Source organism: Nycticebus coucang, chromosome 5, assembly GCF_027406575.1.
Source record: "Nycticebus coucang isolate mNycCou1 chromosome 5, mNycCou1.pri, whole genome shotgun sequence".
NCBI lineage: Eukaryota > Metazoa > Chordata > Mammalia > Primates > Lorisidae > Nycticebus > Nycticebus coucang.
This window is the reverse complement of record NC_069784.1, coordinates 119,819,802-119,840,329: the sequence shown is the minus strand read 5'-3', so window position 1 is coordinate 119,840,329 and position 20,528 is coordinate 119,819,802. Positions and strand designations below refer to the sequence as shown.

The 20,528-nt window shown below is 42.9% G+C and overlaps 1 protein-coding gene across 2 annotated transcripts; it reads left to right on the top strand.

The window, feature by feature from the left end:
• Positions 1 to 287: 287 nt before the first annotated feature.
• FUCA2 (alpha-L-fucosidase 2) lies at positions 288 to 19,629 on the top strand. Of its 2 annotated transcripts, none has more exons than XM_053591732.1 (7): positions 288 to 657; positions 6,046 to 6,233; positions 9,523 to 9,862; positions 11,140 to 11,350; positions 11,567 to 11,757; positions 17,224 to 17,332; positions 19,263 to 19,629. In XM_053591732.1, the coding sequence occupies exons 1-7, from the start codon at positions 452 to 454 to the stop codon at positions 19,401 to 19,403; spliced, it is 1,386 nt and encodes a 461-aa protein (XP_053447707.1). In that variant the 5' UTR covers positions 288 to 451; the 3' UTR covers positions 19,404 to 19,629. The 2 variants fall into 2 exon arrangements, with proteins under 2 accessions (XP_053447707.1, XP_053447708.1); XM_053591733.1 differs by lacking the exon at positions 288 to 657 and adding an exon at positions 677 to 1,878.
• Positions 19,630 to 20,528: the final 899 nt, after the last annotated feature.

Genomic DNA, 20,528 nt, shown 5'->3' with positions numbered 1-20,528 from the left:
GCGGGGCTGATGCCGAGTCTGAGGACAATCTGGGTCGCTCTCTGCTCAGGGACTCCCCTGAGGTTCCTGCCTCCACCGCTGTGTCAGTGTTCGGACACATCCTGCGGCCACCAGGGCGGGCCAGTCGCTTATTTCTCTCGGGCAATTTCTGCAAGGGTCGTGCACAGAGCCCTGGCCCAGACTCACTTTCCCCCACCAAAGCGATAGGCTGGCGTGTTCGTTAAGCAGCCGCGGGGCTGGCCTGCGGGTAACGCTGGCCTCGTAAGTTATGCATGCGAGGGATGCGGGCCGCCCTGGGGTCATTCAGCTGTGGGGCAGAGGCCGCTCCCGCCCCAGAGGGGGAGCCTGGCCGGTCCCCAAGGACAGCCGGTCAGGTGACGGCGGCGGAGCACACTCAGCCGGGGACGCGGAAGGGCCGCGGTGCCGCGGTCGGGCAGCTCGCGGAAGGAACATGCGGGTCCCCGGGCTCCCCGCGCTGTCGCTGGCGCTGCTGCTGCTGTCGCCGCCGTGCCCCGCCCGGCGCGCCACGCGCTTCGACCCCACCTGGAAGTCGCTGGACGCGCGTCCGCTGCCCGCGTGGTTCGACCAGGCCAAGTTCGGCATCTTCATCCACTGGGGCGTGTTTTCGGTGCCCAGCTTCGGCAGCGAATGGTTCTGGTGAGCGCGCGTCCCTCCGGCTCCTGGGACCCCCGCCCCGGCGTCTGTCGCCGGAGCTCCCCCTAGTCGGTGTCGCCGTCCCCGCCCGGGTTTTAACCTCTCCTGGCACTTCCGGTGTTGGATGGAAGGTGTCTCGTCTAAGCGGCGCGTGCAGGCTGCCGTGTGCCTGCGAGTTTTCAGACACACTTCTATGGATCTGAGTTCTCAGCTTCTTCAGAGAAGATTCTTCTCATAGTTCTTGAGCATTTCAAGTGGTAATCACATGATTATTTTATGTCGAGCAACTCGGGAAATTAGTTTGGGCAGGGTCACAGCGTGTGCAGTGACTCAGACCTAATGTCCCACTCTTGTCCTGCAGCGACCTGGCGATTTGCAGTCGCTCTGCGCGTTTCAATGGCAGAACCTCAGTCTGGTTGAAGTTATGGATATGTGGGCGTCTGTTCATTTTGAACACATTTTGGCTCTTTTATGTTAAAATATTGCCATTGTGACTCTAGGACCTTAAAAAGAAGATTCTAGAATGGTACACTAAAAAAAGGCCAGTTATCAAACTGTCGTATGAGGGGTGCTGTACCAAAAACCATGCTTTAGAGTCGAGCTTGAGATCTATGTAAAATATGCATGTAATCTCTTGAACTGTTATGCATATCTTTTCTGATTAAATACTTCAGGTTTTGTTTTTGTTTTTTGTCCGGGGGCCGGGTTTGAACCTGCCACCTCCGGCATATGGGGCCGGCGCCCTACTCCTTTGAGCCACAGGCGCCGTCCCCTTCAAGTATTTTTTTTTAAGATAGAAGTGTTATCAAAGATATACACCCGTATATGCACATGTACACATGTTGGGGTTCAAGGCGGCGGTCTGTCCCCCAAAATGTCAGGGTTTCAGGCAGCTGCCTGGGTCCTTGCCTCTTGCAGAGCTCTTGAGGGAAAAACGAAGACCCCCCACAGTAAGGCAAGAGTGAAATGAAATTTGCTGTTGGAAGAGAAAGGTAGCTTTACAGAGTAACAAAGTTTACAGAGAAGGATACGTTCACCAAATGGACCTCCTTTGCCAGAGCAAGTAGACAGAGAATCCCGGGGTGGGGGTGAGGGGTGGGGTTCTCTTCTGTATTGCCCCCTTGGAGGTTTATCTTGTCATCCGGAGGTCACCTTGGAACCAGAGCATGGGGATTCCCATGGGACTCTCAGAGAGGCTGAGAATGGGGGAATATGGGCCACATGGTAAGTAGTCTTAAGGCCGTTCCAGGTCACTTTCAAGATTCGGTTGCACCTGTTACTAGGCTAGAGCTTCGTCTCTATCGTCTTTTACAGTTGGCTCACTAAATTCTGATTCGCAGATTGGTAGGGTGTGCCCTCCTCCCCAGCTGTGAGCGATCACTTGGGACTGCAGTAAGGTGGGCAGCACCATGATGGCAGCTTGGACGCTCAGCCCTTGTCCTCTTTTCCCAGGAGAGCTGTTCATAACTAACTACCTAACACACACATATATTTTCTTAAGTAAAATAAAACAATTAAATGAGTATTTTTAAAAATCTACTTCATACTATTAGATAGTATACATCCAAATTAATATATACCATGTATAGTAGACACAATAGAGTATGAACTATATATTATATTAACATTGTGTAATGTTACGTAATGTTACGTAACGTTATAATATTAACTACGTAATGTTAATTACACAGTACCACTTTCTACTGTAAGAGCAGAAAAATTACTTCCATCCTCTGAGAGTCCTGGCTGGATCCAAAAGTTAAATTGACACGTTGGATTAAATAGTGTGGGTGGGCTTAAGAGATGAGTTATTCTAACAAGGCCTAGTGTACAGTATTCTTTTGATCTCTATTTTTTGTCCTTGAAGATAAAGACGTTGTCTTTCCTTCTGGTACAGAGTGCCTTTTCACTCTCACGCTAGAATTTCATCATCTGACACCCCCCCCCCCACCTAAGAGGAAGTCTTTGTTCCTTCAGGTAGAGTTCGATAGCATCATTAATCATCATAGCTCACAACCTCAAATTCCTAGGCTTAAACAATCCTCCTGTTTAGCCTCCCAAGTAGCTGGGACTACAGGGGTGTACCACCATGCCTGACTAATTTTTTTCCATTTGGTAGGGGGTGGGGAAGTGGGTGACATTTGGTGTCACACTCTTGCTCAGGCTTATCTCCAACTTCTGAGCTCCAGCAATCAACCTGCCTTGACCTCCCAGAGTGGTAGGATTGCAGGCATGAGCCACCACAGCCGGCCTCAACTTAAGAAATAGCACAAAAGTCAAAGTGCTCTTCTTATACCTACTAGATTTCAAGTGCTTTAACTTAAATAATAGGCCAGAATAGCATATGTTAACTCTTTTATTACAAAGAGATTGACTTCCTCCAACCAGTAACCTCTCTTATTAAGTTAGGCCAGTTGATTTTTCGTATACTAAAAAAATCAACTTGTAAAACAAGGGACTTCTACACCACGTATTACCAAACATATCTACTTCGGAAAGGTGTTATAAATATTTTATGTTTTGGGCCCCATCAAATTGAAAAAAAGGGGCTCTCTTCCTGTGGTAGGTACATTGGCCACTATGACCATTTGGAGACAGACTATGTTATGGCCCATTAATTCACTTCCAAGAAACGCCATTGGCAGATTCCTTTCTGATTCACTTGAGCGAGTTTCACTTATTCAGCTTATTGGAGTTGTGGGAGGCTTCACTGGTTTCCACCCACATGGATTTTATGTTTCTGGATTTTTTGTGTATCTCAAAAATTTGGAATCACCCAAACATGTTTCACAAAGATGTTATAAATCTTTATATGTATGTTTTGGGCCGAGAGGCATTTTGAGTTTCTTTTTGAAATGTTTCAGATTAGTGAGCTACATAATGAACAGATTTTCTCCCCCTTAAATTGTATCCTATTTTATAGTATCATTTTGTTCAACCATGAAGATTAGATAAATGTGCATTGGTGTGGAAAAAGAATCTGACATTTGTTAGCTGAGACCAGAGTGCTCTGCCAAAACAAGCTGGCTGATTTTGAGTCATTTTATTCTTTGCTGTGATTAACTTCATTTTCTACAAATGAACACATGGCTGTTTGTTTTTACAGAGAACAATAAAGATACTTCTCATATTAAACAATATAGGTGTAAAATACAAATGAGTCCTGATGGTCTGAAAGTGCATTGACCCTGTCGAAGGTCCCTTAATGACCTATGGCTTCCCTTTGCATCCTTTCTAAATTTCTGCTCCTTACCCCCAGTTTAACTTTTGGGGTGTCAACAGTAAAGATGAGTATATCTGACTGTTCTTAATGGCAGTTAAATACCAAACACTATATAAACAATGAACTTTTTACTGTAAGTGCCCTCCTTCTTTCCATCTCTTTTTAAATGAATTTTTAGTCTGTGCTATAGGACAGAATGCAGGATCAAATCAGACACTAGGAGAAAATCGAAATTCCTTATCTTTGCTCAACTTTCTGATTGTCCACAAAAAAGTTTCTCTTTTGCGGTGCAATTTATTTATTTTTTAATTTCTAATTTTTTTTTACTTGGCAGTGATTTTTTTTTTTTTTTTACATTTCAGATTTATTTGAGGGTACAAATTGTGGTGTGATTTAAAAGGTAAAAATGCATCATGGATCAGTTAGGGTAGTTTCACTTTTGGATATCAAAAAACCCATATAAAAGGTATAATAAGAGGGGATTATTATCTCACATACAAGAAATTTAGAGATAGTTGTTTCATTGATGAAATCAATGACCCAGGCCCTTTCTGTCACCCTCAACCTGTGGACTTGTCCCTCCATCAAACAACCCATCACATGATGGTGGTCAAGCATCATAACTGCACATGACCTTGCCCAGAGGTAGCAAGGCCTGTTCCTCTTTTCATTGGGAAGGAAACCAGTTCCAGAGTCCCCCAAGTCAGGTTCTCTTCAAGTCCCATTGGCCAGCAACGATCTCGCATCCATGTCATGGCTGTGATGGAATGCTGGGAAAGAATACGTATGACTTCTGGGCCGGCAAACAACAGCGCCTGCCACCTACACATCATGTCCTTAGTGATGTCTTCTCAGCCACAACAGCCTCCTGACTGATCATCTTTGGGGATGCAATGCTGATTATGGATGTGCTTATCCTGTAGAAACAGCCTTATGAAAGGACTGGTGGTAGAAAAAAATGGATGGGTCTGTCCTAGGGTTTGGATATACTTCATAAGAATAGTTACTGTTCTGTTCATCTAAAATGTTGTAGGTGTTGTTTTCTTTAGAAAGCCTTGCTTAAATAGTTTAGGTTCAATATACTATTGTGGAGGATGAATTCATATAACAAGTAATCCTTGAAGGTTGAATTAATTTATTAAAATGTTAATATCTTCCGGCCAGGCGCAGTGGCTCATGCCTGTAATCCTAGCACTCTGGGAGGCCGGGGTAGGTGGATTGCCTGAGCTCACAGGGACTAGACCAGCCTGAGCCAGAGCGAGAGCCTGTCTCTAAAAATAGCCCGGTGTTGTAGCAGGTGCCTGTAGTTCCAGCTACTTGGGAGGCTGAGGCAAGAGAATCGCTTGAGCTCAAGTGTTTGAAGTTGCTGTGAGCTGTGAGACCATGGCACTCTGCTCGGGGCAACGAAGTGAGACTGTCTCAAAAAAAAGGTAGCATCTTCCTTGGTGCTTCTTTTTCTGTGCCCTGCTCCAAAACATGTTCTCTGCTAGTGAACACAATAGATACATGTTATGTTTTAGGCATATTGTCTTTTTTTTTTTTTTTTGAGACAGTGTCTCACTTTGTCACCCTTGGTAGAGTGCTGTGATGTCACAGCTCACAGCAACTTTCAACTCTTGGGCTCAAGCAATCCTCTTGCTTCAGCCTCCCAGGTAGCTGGGACTACATGTGCCCACCACAATGCCCAGCTAGATGTAGAGACTAGGTGTTAACTCTGGCTCAGGCTGGTCTCGAATCTGTGAGCTCAGGCAATCCACTCCCGGCCTCCCAGAGTGCTAGGATTATAGGCACGAGCCACCTCATCCAGCCTAGGCATATGGTTTAGCTTTTGGAGTCCCTGGTCACATATGTTATAAAGGACAATACATAAAGACACATACTACATGTTATGACTTACACGTGAAGAATTGAGGGAGAATGCGTGTGTGGCTGGCTTGTCAGAATGCTCTAATTTATGAGCTAAGTGGCTTCCCTAGGGCCAGAGATGGATATTGAGAAAGGAGTTCTGGTTTGCATAATCTTCTTTAAAGCCAGATCTAACTAAGAGGAGTTGAGAAAGGATCTGGGTAATACTGTGTTTGAATGAGGGGGAGAAAGTAACGGGACCTGGGCAATTCTGTCAAATGTTGATGCACTGGTGCTCCTGTGCTGTCCTTTCCTGTCTGTAGGTGGTATTGGCAAAAGGAAAAGAGACCGAAGTATGTGGACTTTATGGCAAATAATTACCCTCCTGCTTTTAAATATGAAGATTTTGGACCACTATTTACAGCAAAATTTTTTAATGCCAATCAGTGGGCAGATATTTTGCAGGCCTCTGGTGCCAAATACATTGTCTTAACTTCCAAACATCATGAAGGTAAGTACGGTATATGAAAATACTGAAAATGTTAGGAAATAAAAACATCTTTTTTTTTTTTTTTCAAGAAGAAACTAAAGCAAGGGCATTCATATGAAATCACAGTTTTCCCTTAGGAATAACTGTAATTGGTGGCTGATATTTGCTTATAATTTAAAGACCACCAAATTGAGAAGTATTAGGGATACAGAAAGATGGTACTCTCCACATGACAGAAGAAAGATGGTGACATTTTGCCATGTGCCTGTTTAATAATATTTCTAAGATTTAGTAAAAGGCATTAGAAGGGGGATGTGGGTTGCACCATCAGAGTTTATAACTGAACTGCATTCTTTGGTTTCTCTTCTCTGTAAGGCATTCTGGGAAGGCACCCTGGAGGTCCTTTGTAGTCTTGCAGCATTATCAACACACCTGACTGAGCTTTTGGCCAGTTCTTGGGTGGTCAAATGATGTAAATGGTGGATGAATTGCTCATGATGACAGTGACACACTTCGCACAGAGGGAAAAGGATAATGGCACTGTCATGGTGTCCAGAAATATCAGAGGTGGTGGAAGAACATGTGAAAGGAAACACAGTGGCCCTACCTTCACAGGATAGAGCCACCCCCTTCCTCCTCAGTGTAAGACCAAGAAGCAGGCACAAATTGTTGTTGCTCCAACCACATGGCGATTCATTAGATAGTTTCTTTTGCATGGCAGATCTTTGCCTTGGTGTAAGAAATTTTGCCTTGTTTTCTCCAGGGATGGAAGTGCAGGAGGAGCGGGGAACCAAAACCCAAACTCTAAATTTATCTTAGAATGCTTTCCCCTTTGGCCACGTTCTGGTGGCTTCATGATTGTCTCCAACTGAGATGGATGTTTATAAAGTGTATCTATTGGAGACCATGTTGATATCCTGATGTCTAGCAACTCCCCAACGTTGTATGGCACAAATATTACATGTGAATTTATTTAAAAAAAAAAAAAAGAAAAGATCTGAAGTGTGAGGACAGAAGGTATAGTTCACGTTCATATGTTTTCTGGGATTCATGCAGTCAGATGTTTCCATTGCTTTTGGAAAATGCACTGCAAACCTCAGGAAGGATGATTGCCGTGTGCTTACTTATGGTGGTGATGTTAAAATGAAGACCCGTGTGGTTTTAGCACTGCCTGACATTAGAGCCTGTCAAGTTGGAAAATTTTGAATATGACGTTAAATATTGACACTGCTTTGAAGCTTACCACAAACATCTTTGGAACCAAGAGTGAGCTGTTTTAAAAGCTTCTTAAAATCAATCTTAGTTTTGTCCTAATTTCTAAGAGCAAAGTGTTTGAGCAAAACTGTCTTATGAAAGTCAATTCTCAAAGCTTCTTTTAGATATTTGTGAACAGTAACAAAACCCTTATGTCTCTAGGCACCCGCTGAAATTTTTGAGACTTTTATATTATTTCTTGATTATTTCAGTTTATATATCTCTTCTAAGATGTTTTTATATAGAACCATCAACAATATAAATGCAAATTCTTGTTCAAAATGAATTATTTCAAAGTGTGTAATGGTGTACATTTCTTACCCGTTTAGTTGGTAGATTATTCACTTTGGGTAATTTTATTAAAGAAGAGCATCTAAGCTTATGACTTCACAGTAGGATGAGATTATACATGGTTAGCATATTTTAAAGGACAGAAATACAGAGTTATCCATGGTTAGCATATTTTAAAGTACAGAAATACAGGCTTTCTCAGAGGTTGCCCCTCAGTAACCATGCATGGGGAAAATGGGAAATTGTTGCTAAATGTACCTTTATTTACAAAATATTCTCTACATGTTGGCCAACTCTACATAAAATTTTATAATTAATATTTTGTAAATAAAGGTACATTTAGCTACAATTTCTCATTTTCCCCATATATGGTGACTTTAGGGGTGACTTTGGGGACACTCTGTAGTGTCTTTATTAAAAATTAATTAATTAATTAATTTTAGAGACAGAGTCTCACTTTGTCGCCCTCCATAGGGTGCTATGGCATCACAGCTCACAGCAACCTCCAGCTCTTGGGCTTAGGCCAAGCTCTTGCCTCAGCCTCCCAAGTAGCTGGGACCACAGGTGCCCGTCACAATGCCCAGCTATTTTTTTGTTGCAGTTTGGCCGGGGCCGGGTTAGAACCCTCCACCTTCAGTGTATGTGGCCAGCGCCCTACTCACTGAGCCACAGGTGCCACCCTCTGTAGCATCTTTAAATGAATAATCAGGCTAAAGGAGATTCACTACATATCAATCACCAGTGTTCTAAGAATCACACTATCATAATATAGCCAATCGTAGAACCATACCTCAGACTCCAGTCTTTGCTTTAGATGACAGACAAGAATAAGGCAGGAATGCGTCTCCGGATCTTCATCTTGAATAGCAGTGGTCATTGCTTAGCTTGGTAGGTGTGGACGATGTTACCATTTCAGCTGTGATCTGGTATTGCTGACTGCTTGTTTTGTACTATGCCCATTGCTAGCAACTAGCTGAGGACACTGCAGGAGGTTCCACAGACAGGAAGCTAGATCCCATTTTGGGGCAATCCCATCTTCAGCTACAACAGCCTCATGACCTCCACCCAGATTAATCCCACCCGCTCCCCCAGAGGAGCTCAGGACCTCTGCCCATCCTGTCTTCAGCTAAAATGATCTTGTGATCTCTGCCCAGGTGATTCCCTGGAGCTATCTTCCTGTGGCACAAAGAATACAAAAGAGAATTTTAACAAAGTGGGACTGAGGTTTACGAAAGCAACTTTCAGGCAATGCCAAAGCTCTATATGGTCTGCTCTATCCGTCTCCAGTACTTTCAAAGAGAAACCTCAGTCCCACTTTGTTAAAATCCTCTTTTGTATTCTTGGGCAGAGATCACAAGATCATTTTAGCTGAAGACAGGATGGGCAGAGGTCCTGAGCTCCTCTGGGGGAGTGGTGGGATTAATCTGGGTGGAGGTCATGAGGCTGTTATAGGTGAAGATGGGATTGCCCCAAAATGGGATGATGGGATTAGAACCCTTAAAAGTGCTGTGCTTCTACACAGAAGCAGGAATCCAGTTTTGACCATTGTTTGCCATTTCATTCTCCTCCAAAAAAAGGAAAAAGATCTCCTTCGTTTCTCATATAAAAGAATCTATATGAAAAAGATTGCCATAAATCAGGTGTCTGTAGGAGTGGTTTTGTATACATCCCATTTATTTTTTGATTTGTTTTGGCCTTTCTATAGGTGGGAATTTGCTAAAATAAAACTGATATGCTTACAAGGGTATTTACCATAATTTTTCAGGCTTTACCTTGTGGGGTTCAGAGTATTCCTGGAACTGGAATGCAGTCGACGAAGGGCCGAAGAGGGACATTGTCAAGGAACTTGAGGCAGCCATCAGGAGCAAGGCTGACCTGCGTTTCGGCCTGTACTATTCCCTCTTTGAATGGTTCCATCCACTCTTCCTTGAGGATCAATCCAGTTCATTCCATAAGCAACAGTTTCCAGCATCTAAGACGTTGCCTGAGCTCTATGAGTTAGTGAACAAGTACCAGCCCGAGGTCCTGTGGTCTGACGGGGATGGAGATGCCCCAGATAGCTACTGGAACAGCACAGGCTTCCTGGCCTGGCTGTACAATGACAGGTGTGTGCACAGTGACGTCTGACGCTCCTAAGATATTTATAACGTCGTAACTGCCCTATTCTTGAGATACTTCCTTTTAGGCTTACTGGTGGTGTGCTGGGGAGGTAATCATTGTGCACAACACTCATTAGATATCTCAGTATTGACTCTCAGTTAATCAAGAGTAAACAAATCCCAACTCAGTAAAACACAACTCAGGCTGATTTTGAAATCAGAGTAAAAAAACCCACAAGATCAAGAAGTTTGTGTTAATTTTGCGGGTCCCCCTTTTATCTCCTACGCTTGATTTTTGACCCTTGTCTCAGATCACTCTGTTTATTCATCATTAATTGCTGCGTTGTGCCTCCCAATTGTCCCTTCTCTTTTGGTAATCTCGGCTGCCCCATTAACCTCTCCCTCCTCCGTGTCCTCTTTCCCTTCATCAGCAGCACCCTCGCTCCTTCCCGTTCTTTCTTCTTGCTCCCAGCATGCTCCAGGCTGCCCCGCTACAACAGTCAGTTCTGACTGGCTTCAACTCCGGGGAGCACCTTTCCATCTGAACTGGAAGGCGCCTGGCATTGTGCTAGGAAGTCAGCCAGCCTTCTACTTGAGCTTCCTGGGCCTGCAAAGGGCACAAGTACAAATATTCTGGAGAACTCTTGAGACTTAAAATAGCAGCATCTCCAGGTACTTCTGCCAAGGGTCAAGACGGGGAGTTACCCACTTCAAGGTGTGAGTGAAAACTGTCTCCTCGCGAACAGTTCCACCTGCTATGATAAGGATTGTGGGGATGTTTCACATAATGCCAATAGTAGATTTTTCTGAGATTTTTCTCTCTCTTAAGCATAACTGTAAGAGAAAGAGAAGAGCTTGAACATATGTATGAAATTATTTAGTGGAAAGACAAATGTCTTGAATGTAAGTTCAGTTGTGCTTACATTCACAATATTGGGGGGCGTCAAGTAATAGTTTAATACTCTTATAAGTGCTGTTTGTGTTGGGAAGTGGGCTAAGTGTTTGATATAAATTATTATTGTTTTAATAGTAGATGAGGAGGTTCATTATAGAAAAGGTAGGTAACTAGCACTAGGTCTGGGAGTCAGAATGTCACAGAGCCAGGACTCGGATCAACCCAGGTCTATTTGTCTTCAGGCCCATGAGCTTCCCACTAGGTTGTGCCATGTTCCCTTTTCAGGAGTATATTTCAGTTAGACCTCTTTTCAATGACATGACATTTTATGTAAAAAATATGTAAAAAACATATTTTTTGTTTAAAACCATTGTACTTTTCATTTCAGCCCAGTTCGGAATACAGTAGTCACCAATGATCGTTGGGGACTTGGTAGCATCTGTAAGCATGGTGGCTACTATACCTGCAGTGATCGTTATAACCCAGGACATCTGTTGCCACATAAATGGGAAAACTGCATGACAATAGACAAGTTTTCCTGGGGCTATAGGAGAGATGCTGGAATTGGTGACTATCTTACAATCGAAGAATTGGTGAAGGTACAGTAAAGTTCTCGTTGTTATTATTGTAATAAACTTAATTGTGTGGTTGTGTGGGAATGATTTCTTATATTTTGTATAGTTCAATGGCCTACAAACACAGGCTATTATTCTATCCTCTGTGTTTACTTGTCCAGATACTGCCTATATGCGCACACACATTAATTAAAGATGGAATTGTTTTATCTAAGAACTACATTATTCCTAATTTTTTAGCAACTTGTAGAAACAGTTTCATGTGGAGGAAATCTTCTGGTGAATATTGGACCCACACTAGATGGCACCATTTCTCCAATTTTTGAGGAGCGATTAAGGCAAATGGGGTCTTGGCTCAAAGTCAATGGAGAAGCTATTTATGACACCCAGACTTGGAAAGCCCAGAATGACACTGTCACCCCGTATGTGTGGTAAGTCACTCATATTACCAAGTGCTGTTGGACAGAGTAAGGCATTTAACATTTCTTAGAGATTTAAAGAGAGGCATACAATAAAAAGAGAAATCGGGTTAACACCTACCTAGACAAAGCACTTTCTGAACTGTGAATTAGCATGTTTTTGAACACTTATTTTTTGTAAAATTGAACTGAAATCATCTCTAGATATCCCCTAATGGTGATAAATTTTGGTAACATATCTCCTAATGGTGACAAATTTTACCGAAAAGTAATCAGCTCTTAATGAAAATCGTAAGCCGTTTAGACCTGGGGAAAAATGCTTAATTAATGGTTACTCTAAAACAGACACTACTGTTTGGTCAGCCCTGTAAATCCCAACTTTTGTAGATGCTGCATTTCATCAAATTAGCAGGCGAGAGGTACCTAAGGGCAGAGAAAATACTAGATTAAAAATGAGCCAAAATAAAGAGGATTCTGGGAAGATGTTGAAATACAAAGTACCAGGAATCTGTCTCCCCACTTAGACAATAATTGTACTGATAAAATTTGTCTGATGGCACAAGAAAGATACTCAACATAACTAATCATTAGAGAAATGCAAATCCAAACATCAATGAGATACCATTTCACATCCATTAGCACAGATACTATAAAAAACAGAAAATAACAAATGTTGCTGAGGCTATGGAGACATTGGAACCCATATGCACTGTTAGAGGGAAAACAGTGTGGCAGTTCCTCAAAAAATTAAAAACAGAATTGCTGTATGATCCAGCAGGGTCTCAAAGAGACACTTGTACACTCTGTTCACAGCAGCAGCATTCACAATAGCTGACATGCAGAAGCAACCCATTGACAGATGAACGGATAAATGTGGAATAGGAATATACATACAATGGAATGTTATTCAGCCTTGAAAAGGAAAGACGTCTTGGCACATGCTACAAGCTGGATGCCCCTTCAGTTAACTGAAATAAGCCAGTCACAAAAAGACAAATACTGTATGATTTCACTTATAAGAGGTACTTAGAGTAGACAAAACCAAAGAGACAGAAAGTAGAAGGGTGGTTGCCAGGGGCTGGGGGAAAGGAGGAAAGAAGGAGTCATTATTTAATGGATACAGAATTTCAGTCGCATGAGATGGAGCGTTGTGGAGATGGGTGGTGGTCACAGCTGCGTGGCATCATGACTATATTTTATAGCACTGAACTGCATGCTTAACACACTTAAGATGGTTAATTTTATATGTATAAAAATACATTTAAAAATGAGAAAAATTGGCTCCAAATAATGGCATTGTTTTAATTTATTTAAAAACTGTAACTTGTTAATATTATTCTGATAAACGTCAACCTGAAGTTTCTTTAAAATTAATAATGTCAGCTTACTAATTTGTCTTTCCACTAGTATCTTCTTTAAAAGTCCTGCCTCAAGCCTCTCTCTGAGCTTGGGGAGGTTCTGTGGGCTAGTGCGTATCTGAATCAGACTTTGTAAACGTGACGGTTTCTGATGTAGGGACTTTACATATATAAGAGTAGTTATTAGTAAAGCTCTAAAAATTCACCGTCTGTCAACACTCGAATGTTGCCTGATCAAATGCAAACCAAATGATTAGACTAAATGTTCTTCAGTCGAATTCCTTTATGACTTAAAAAAAATTGTCCATCCTTTGAAGAAAATGAAGTAAAGCAATCGGGACAGAAGCAAATAATTGTGAAATTTTAGGACGTTGGATCTGGGAGAAGCATCATGAGAACTCAGTATCAGTCTCTCAGGTCACGGAGGATAGTTGAAGTACAATCTTGGAATTTGCTGCCTTACTTAGATTTGAACACAAGGGTGTCTGATCTGAGACTTCACAACTGTTAACCATTATTAAGTGTTTATTTTGATAAATATAAAAGCCAAAATATTAAACATGGTTGATATAGGCAGGAGTCTGGCTCTGCCAGCTTCCATGGCCCGAGTGGCCACGTTCTTCTGCCCCACTCCAGGGGCTCGCGGCCCTTGGGTTCATCGTGTGTACCCACACTCCTTCTTGAGGTCCTCTGCAGATTCCCGAGTCAACTCTGGAAAGCCTTCAAGAGGTTAGCCCTGGCTTCCTATCCTGAGAGCTATTCTTAACATGGTTCTTAGGGATTTTAGTATCTTCTAATTCACTGTACCCCTTCTCTTGCAGGGATCTTGTCACTGTACCTTCACTGCCCCTTCCTTTGGTCATTCCCAACACCTGCACCTCTTCCATCACTTTAGTTTGAAGCATCTTATAGTCAGCTCACTCCACACAGCACTTCAGCCTCAAAAGGGCTCTATAATCCAATGATCCAACCACTTTTGACCTTGTCACCTTTCTCTGTCCTCCCGTCCTCCTCCCCTCCTTCCAGGTCATGTTCTCTGGCCCACTCCTCACGTATACCATCAGTTTATTAGTCCTCTTTCCCTTTGTCATACTCACTTGGCAAAGCATCAGCTTTCATTAAATTCAGCTCTACTTATTCAAGCTAGCCCCTGGACAGCTAAATGTAAGAAACACACCCACATACCACCCCCCCCACACACACACGTACATATATACATACTCAGTATAACATTATCTCATTTTTAGCTTTAAGGCCTCCCTTGTGTCCTGGATCCCCTCCTAAATCTTCCACCCAAGGATTGTTACAGCAATTCCTCCCTTTTGCTCTCCATCTTTAGTTTCTCCCTCTTTATTAGAACCTTTTCTCATCACTTAAACATGCTATTTCTATCATCTTAAAAAAGTACTCTTGGCTTGGCCCATAGCTCAGTGGTTAGGGCGCCAGCCATATGCACTGGGGCTGGCAGTTCAAACCCGCCCTGGTCCTGCTAAACAAACAAACCAAAAATAGCTGAGCATTGCGGCGGGTGCCTGTAGTCCCAGCTACTTGGGAGACTGAGGCAAGAGAATCACCTGAGCCCAAGAGTTTGAGGTTGCTGGGAGCTGTGACACCATGGCACTCTACCCAGGGTGACATAGTGAGACTCTGTCTCAAAAAACCCAAAATAATAATAAAGTACTCTTTTTTTGCAAGGGGATGGGCTGGGTCTCACTCTGCCACCTGCTCTGGTATGCAATGGCATCATAATAGCTCATTGTAACCTCAAACTCCTAGGCTTAAGTGATCCTCCTGCCTTGGCCTCCCAAGTGGCTGGGTTCTGCGGGTGTGTGCCATTATGCCCAGTTAATTTTCTTTTATTTGTTTTGTAGAGATGAGGGTCTTTCTATGTTGCTCAAGCTATCTTGAATTCACAGCCTCAAAGGATCCTCCTGCCTGGGTCTCCCACAGTTCTGGGATTTACAGCATCAGCCAGTGCACTCAGCCTGAAAGTGCTCTTTTCACCTTATAGTCCCACCTACCTTCCCATTTTTCTCCTTTCCCTGATAGTAAAACATCTTGAAAGAATTGTTTTTACTTGCCATCTCCAATTTCTTGCTGCAATTTTTCTCCTAAACCTTACTCCGGATGGGCTTCTGCTGCCGTACTCCACAAAGTTTCTGTGACGGCTCACAGTGGTGTCCAGCTGGCTACATCCAGGCATTAGTTCCCAGTTCTCATCTTCTGAACTCTCTGGCAGCATTTGCCTCAGTTGACCACTGTGTCTCCTGGTTTTACTGCACCTGGTTGCTGTTCCTTCTTTGTCTCTTTTGCTGATTCTACTCATTTCCCAAACTCCAAATCTGGGGCTTAGTCCTTAGACTTCTCTATTCTCTGTTTATTTTTAAATTTACTTTTGACACAGTATAGTGGTGTTAGCCCAGCTCACAATAACCTCAAATTCCTGGGTACAAGTAATCCTCCAGCTTCAGCCTCCTGAGTGGCTGGGACTACAGGTGCCCGCCATGACACCTGGTGAATTTTTCTATTTTTAGTAGAGACGAGGTGGGGTCCTGTTCCTGCCCAGGGTGATCTCCAATTCCTGATCTCAATGGATCCTTCTGGCTGGGCTTCCCAAAGTGCTGTAAGTCACGCTTACAGGCGTGAGCCTTCTCTAATTATCTTAATTCCCTAGGTTATTTCTTCCATTTTCATGGCTCTGAATGCTGCATTGATGACCTCCTTCTGAACTTCCTCCTTGACATTTCCACCTGGATGCGGAAGGCCTGCCTGTAAACTAGCTCCACACCTAGTCTTCCCATCTCAGCTAAGGGCTGTCAGGGCAAAAGCCCCGGAGTCCCTAACTTCCCTTTTGTTTACGTCCACAGCCAATCAGGAGAGCAGATGCCGGCATCTTTGTCTTTGAAGTCCATGCAGAGTCTGACCTCCCGTCCTCGCCGCAGCACCCCTCATCCTCCTGGTTTCCCCTGTTTCACCCCTGCCTGGATTAGTTCAGTAGCTGCTTGGCTGATCTCTGTTTCTTCCCTTGCCCCCTTGATCTGTTCGCCACAAAGCAATCAGAGTAAACTTTTATAAAAAGTCACGTTATGCCACTCCCATGCTCTAACTCCTCCCGACCGGAGAAAGGGCCGTACAAGGCCTCATGTAATCTGGCTCCGTATCTGAGCCTCTGATCTAATCTGCTGTCGCCTCTCCTTCCTTCTCTCTGCTGCAGCCACTCTGCCCGCCCTGCTGTTGTACCAGGAGGCCAAGCTACTGTGCACGGGGCCCTTGCTGTCCTCTCTCCCTGGAAGGCTTTCTCCAGTCCCCCCCACCCCACCTCATTCTTCAGGTTTCCTCGGTGCCTTGGTGAAACCTTTAAAATGCTAGTCCTTGTTTTAAAACTGGAGATACAGCATTGAACCAAGACACTAAATGTCTGTTGAATAATTGAACGCACAAACAAATTCTGTTTTTTTTTTTGTGGTGCACACTCCTCTTACCTTCTCCTTTGTTCTCATTCACCCTTTGCATCTCAGATTAAATGTTATTTTCTGGGAGAGGCTTCTGATGCTAATGGAAAGAGATCCTATTGTTCTATCTCTCAATTTCCCTTTCTTTCATAGCGCTCATCAAAAATCACACTTTCACAATATTAGGGTAATTATTTAATGCCAGCCCTTGCCACTAGTCTAAGCACCTTAAGAACAAGAACTATGTGTGTTTTGTTTTCCGGGCATCCCTCGCCCTGAGCACAGTGCCAGACGCAGTGCCGACACACGCAGGTCTTATCCTCCTGGGTTACCGCATATAAAATCCTGGCTCAGCACACAGACGGCCAAAAAGCCCTGGCATCGCGCCCCCTTCCCTCACTCCTCGGCGTGTTAGCCCCGCGAGGGCATCTGATGAACAGGGGATACTAGCCCAGGGATGTTTTTCTTTCCTGTTAGTGTTGGGGGAATGGAGGAGGGAGGTGCTTTTTGTACTAGCAGAGGGCTATTTTTCCTCCCCTTCTGTTGATGGGAACATGGGTAAATATTTACTAAATGGAAAAATCTCTGTAAAATAATTGCAGACCTGACCCATAAGTAATGAGAAACATGAGGTTACTACGCTTTTTAATTTTTTTTCTTTTAACAAGGTACACATCCAAACCTAAAGAAAAACGGGTCTATGCCATTTTCCTTAAATGGCCCACATCAGGAAAGCTGTTTCTGGGCAAGCCCAAAGCTACACTGAGGAAAACAGAGGTAGGAGGGAATTTTACCTTCTTTATTCCTTGAAACTGCTGACTAAAGTATCTTGATGAAAACATAACTTCTTAGCTTTAAGGGGGAAGCCTTTTTGTGTTCTTTTTATACCTCATAAGAGTAATTTTAAAATGAGCTCCATCAATGGTAATGTTTGGCCAAAACCTCTGAAACTTTTTGTTTCCCAGAAAACTAAACTTATAAAACATTATCTCCATGCACAGCACTATAAAATGGACATAATTCTTCACAATCATTCTATGTTGTTCAAGTTCACTGCATGCATCCAAAATTACCCTTTTCATAAAACTGGAATTCAGATGCTTTCCCTGACACCTTACCACAGAGCGCGTCTGAAAACAAGATGTCATGACCCTATATTTGAAGTTTAGAAAACATTCTGGAGAAAGCTAAAGATCAGTCTAAATGTTGTAACCACCAGGTCTGACCTTTAAGAAATTGATCTAGGGTGGCACCTGTGGCTCACTGCGTAGGGCACTGGCCCCATATACCGAGGGTGGCAGGTTCAAACCTGGCCCTGGCCAAACTGCAACAAAAAATAGCCGGATGCTGTGGCAGGTGCCTGTAGTCCCAGCTGCTTGGGAGGCTGAGGCAAGAGAATCGCCTAAGCCCAGGAGTTGGAGGTTGCTGTGAGCTGTGATGCCACAGCACTCTACCCAGGGCAATAAAGTGAGACTCTGTCTCTAAAAAAAAAGAAAGGAAGAAAAAAGAAATTGATCCCTTTGGAGGTGAATTGTCCAGGTGGTTTTCTTTGCATTGCCTTTCCGCATTTTATTTCCAACACTTGTAGTTTGTCAGGAAGAAAGAAGATAGAGCTCAAATCTAATGTTTAATTATAGCATAGTAGCTGGGTATAAAATAGATTATTTTCAAATTTTATTTATATTCTTCTTGGTGTTAACTGATATAATTCAAAAGTTCATGGGTTGTTTTTTCTTCTTTTTTTTTTTTCCATTGGATTTGGTGGAGAATTAAAGCTCATGGGTTTTGAATCTGATAAGCAAAGTTTTATGGTTCAAAATAACCTTAGAATATGTAGAGAACTACTTATTTGAATTCACTTAGTATCATCATTAAGACTAAGGATATAAAATAAAGAGTAATAGTGAACTGTAAAGATCAAATTTATGTATTATGGATTAGTAGAGGTTATGGGAAAAGCTGTGGGGTAACAGTGGCTGGATGAGAGGGGAACCTTTCTGCAAATATTCTGTGTAAGTCCTGGGAAGATTGCTTCCAGAATCATTTTCTCTTCAGCATTTTCTCCACTCTGACACATCATTCTACCTTTACAATTCATTTTTTCAAAAATATTTTAACTCTCAAGCTTTGTTATCATTATTTTGAGGCAGAGTCTCACTCTGTCACCCTGCATAGAGTGCTGTAGCATCATCATCACAGCTCACAGCAACCTCAAACTCTTGGGCTCAAGTGATCCTCTTGCCTCAGCGTCCCAAATAGCTGGGACTACAGGCACCCAACTTTACACCTGGTTAATTTATATATATATATATTTTAATTTTTTAAATTTTTTAAAGTAGAGATGGAATCTTGATCTTGCTCAGGCTGGTGTTGAACTCCTGAGCTCAAGCAGTCCCTGCCTCAGCCTACCAGAGTGTTAGGATTACAGGTGTGAGCCACCTGGCTTACCTTTATAATTCTTCTTCCACACCCCCTGCTCATTTTTACTTCCCTCTTGAGAGTAACATGGAAGCAAGAGTGTAGAAGCAATGTAGATGTATTCACTCAAGTGGATCAAGAGTTAAAGCGCCTTGTGAATCACTAAAGGTAAAAAATGGATGTCTTATCTGTAGTGTTTTTTTTTTGGAAATACCAATCACTCCAATAGAAAGTAAGTGAGTCAAAGAGATGCATTTGGAGACATTTATATGTCTGTTTTTAATTTCAGGTAAAACTACTGGGCCACGGACAGCCACTTCACTGGATTTCTTTGGCGCCCGGTGGCATCACAGTAGAACTGCCACAGCTAACCTTTAGTCAGCTGCCCTGCAATTGGGGCTGGACTCTGGCATTAACTAACGTGACCTGAAGTGTGGCAGAGTGGCCGATGCTGCAGTTCCGTCCACAGCGAGGCGAGGCCAGCTTTCTGTCATGGTAGAACATGGAGTACGCCATGAGGAGCTGGACAAGAAGAATCCAGTAATAATTTAGGCAGTTCAGCCCCTTTCCTCTTTCTATTTTTTCCCTGAATTATCCATGTAACCATTATTTTAACTTTCAAGTGCACCGTTCCATTAAAGTCCCTTCATATTGATTGATTTTGTTACCGTGTATGCCTCAGAGGTGGAAGCTTTTTTTTGTTGTTTGTTTTAGAGTAGGCAGGAACTGGTGTTAGGAACTGTAAGTTAACCCATCAAAATGTTATGTTGAAGTCCTAACCTTCAATGTGACTTTACGGTGGTGCGTCATTTAACCACGGGGATGTGTTCTGAGAGAAGCTCTGCTGTGCGAGTGTCACAGTGTACACTTAGGTCACCTTGGAAGGCACAGCCCCCTACTCCCCCGGGCTGTATGGTACAGCCTGTTGCTCCCAGGCTACAATCCGCACAGCACCTACTGCCCTGGATACTGTAGGCAACAGGAACACCACTATTTAGCTATTTGTATGTCTAAACATAGAAAACGTACAGTAAAAAAAAGGAATAAATGATAAAAAATGATACATTTGTTTGGGGCTTGAATGGAGCTTGCAGGACTGGAAGCTGGGCGAGGCAGAGATGAGTGGTGCGTGAATGTGAAGGTCTTGGATGTTACTGGCCACCACCGCAGACTTTATACACTGCACGCTTAGGCTGCACTACATTTCTAGAAAAATTTTTCCTCAATAATTAACCTTAGCTTGCTGTAACTTTTTTACTTTATAAACTTTTTGACTCTTTTGTAATGATACTTAGCTTAAATCAGAAATTCATTGTACAGCTGTACAAAAACATTTTTCATTTTTTATTAAAATTTTCTGTTTTTAAAATATTTTATTTTTCACTTTTACATAAACATCCAGTAGCCTAGGCCTACCAGGGTCAGGATCATCAATAATACTGTCTTCTACCTCCATATCTTATCCCCTTGGCAGGTCTTCAGGGGCAACAACATACATGGAGCTGTCGCCTCCTAGGCTAACAATGCCTTTTTCTGGACTGCCTCCTGAATGACC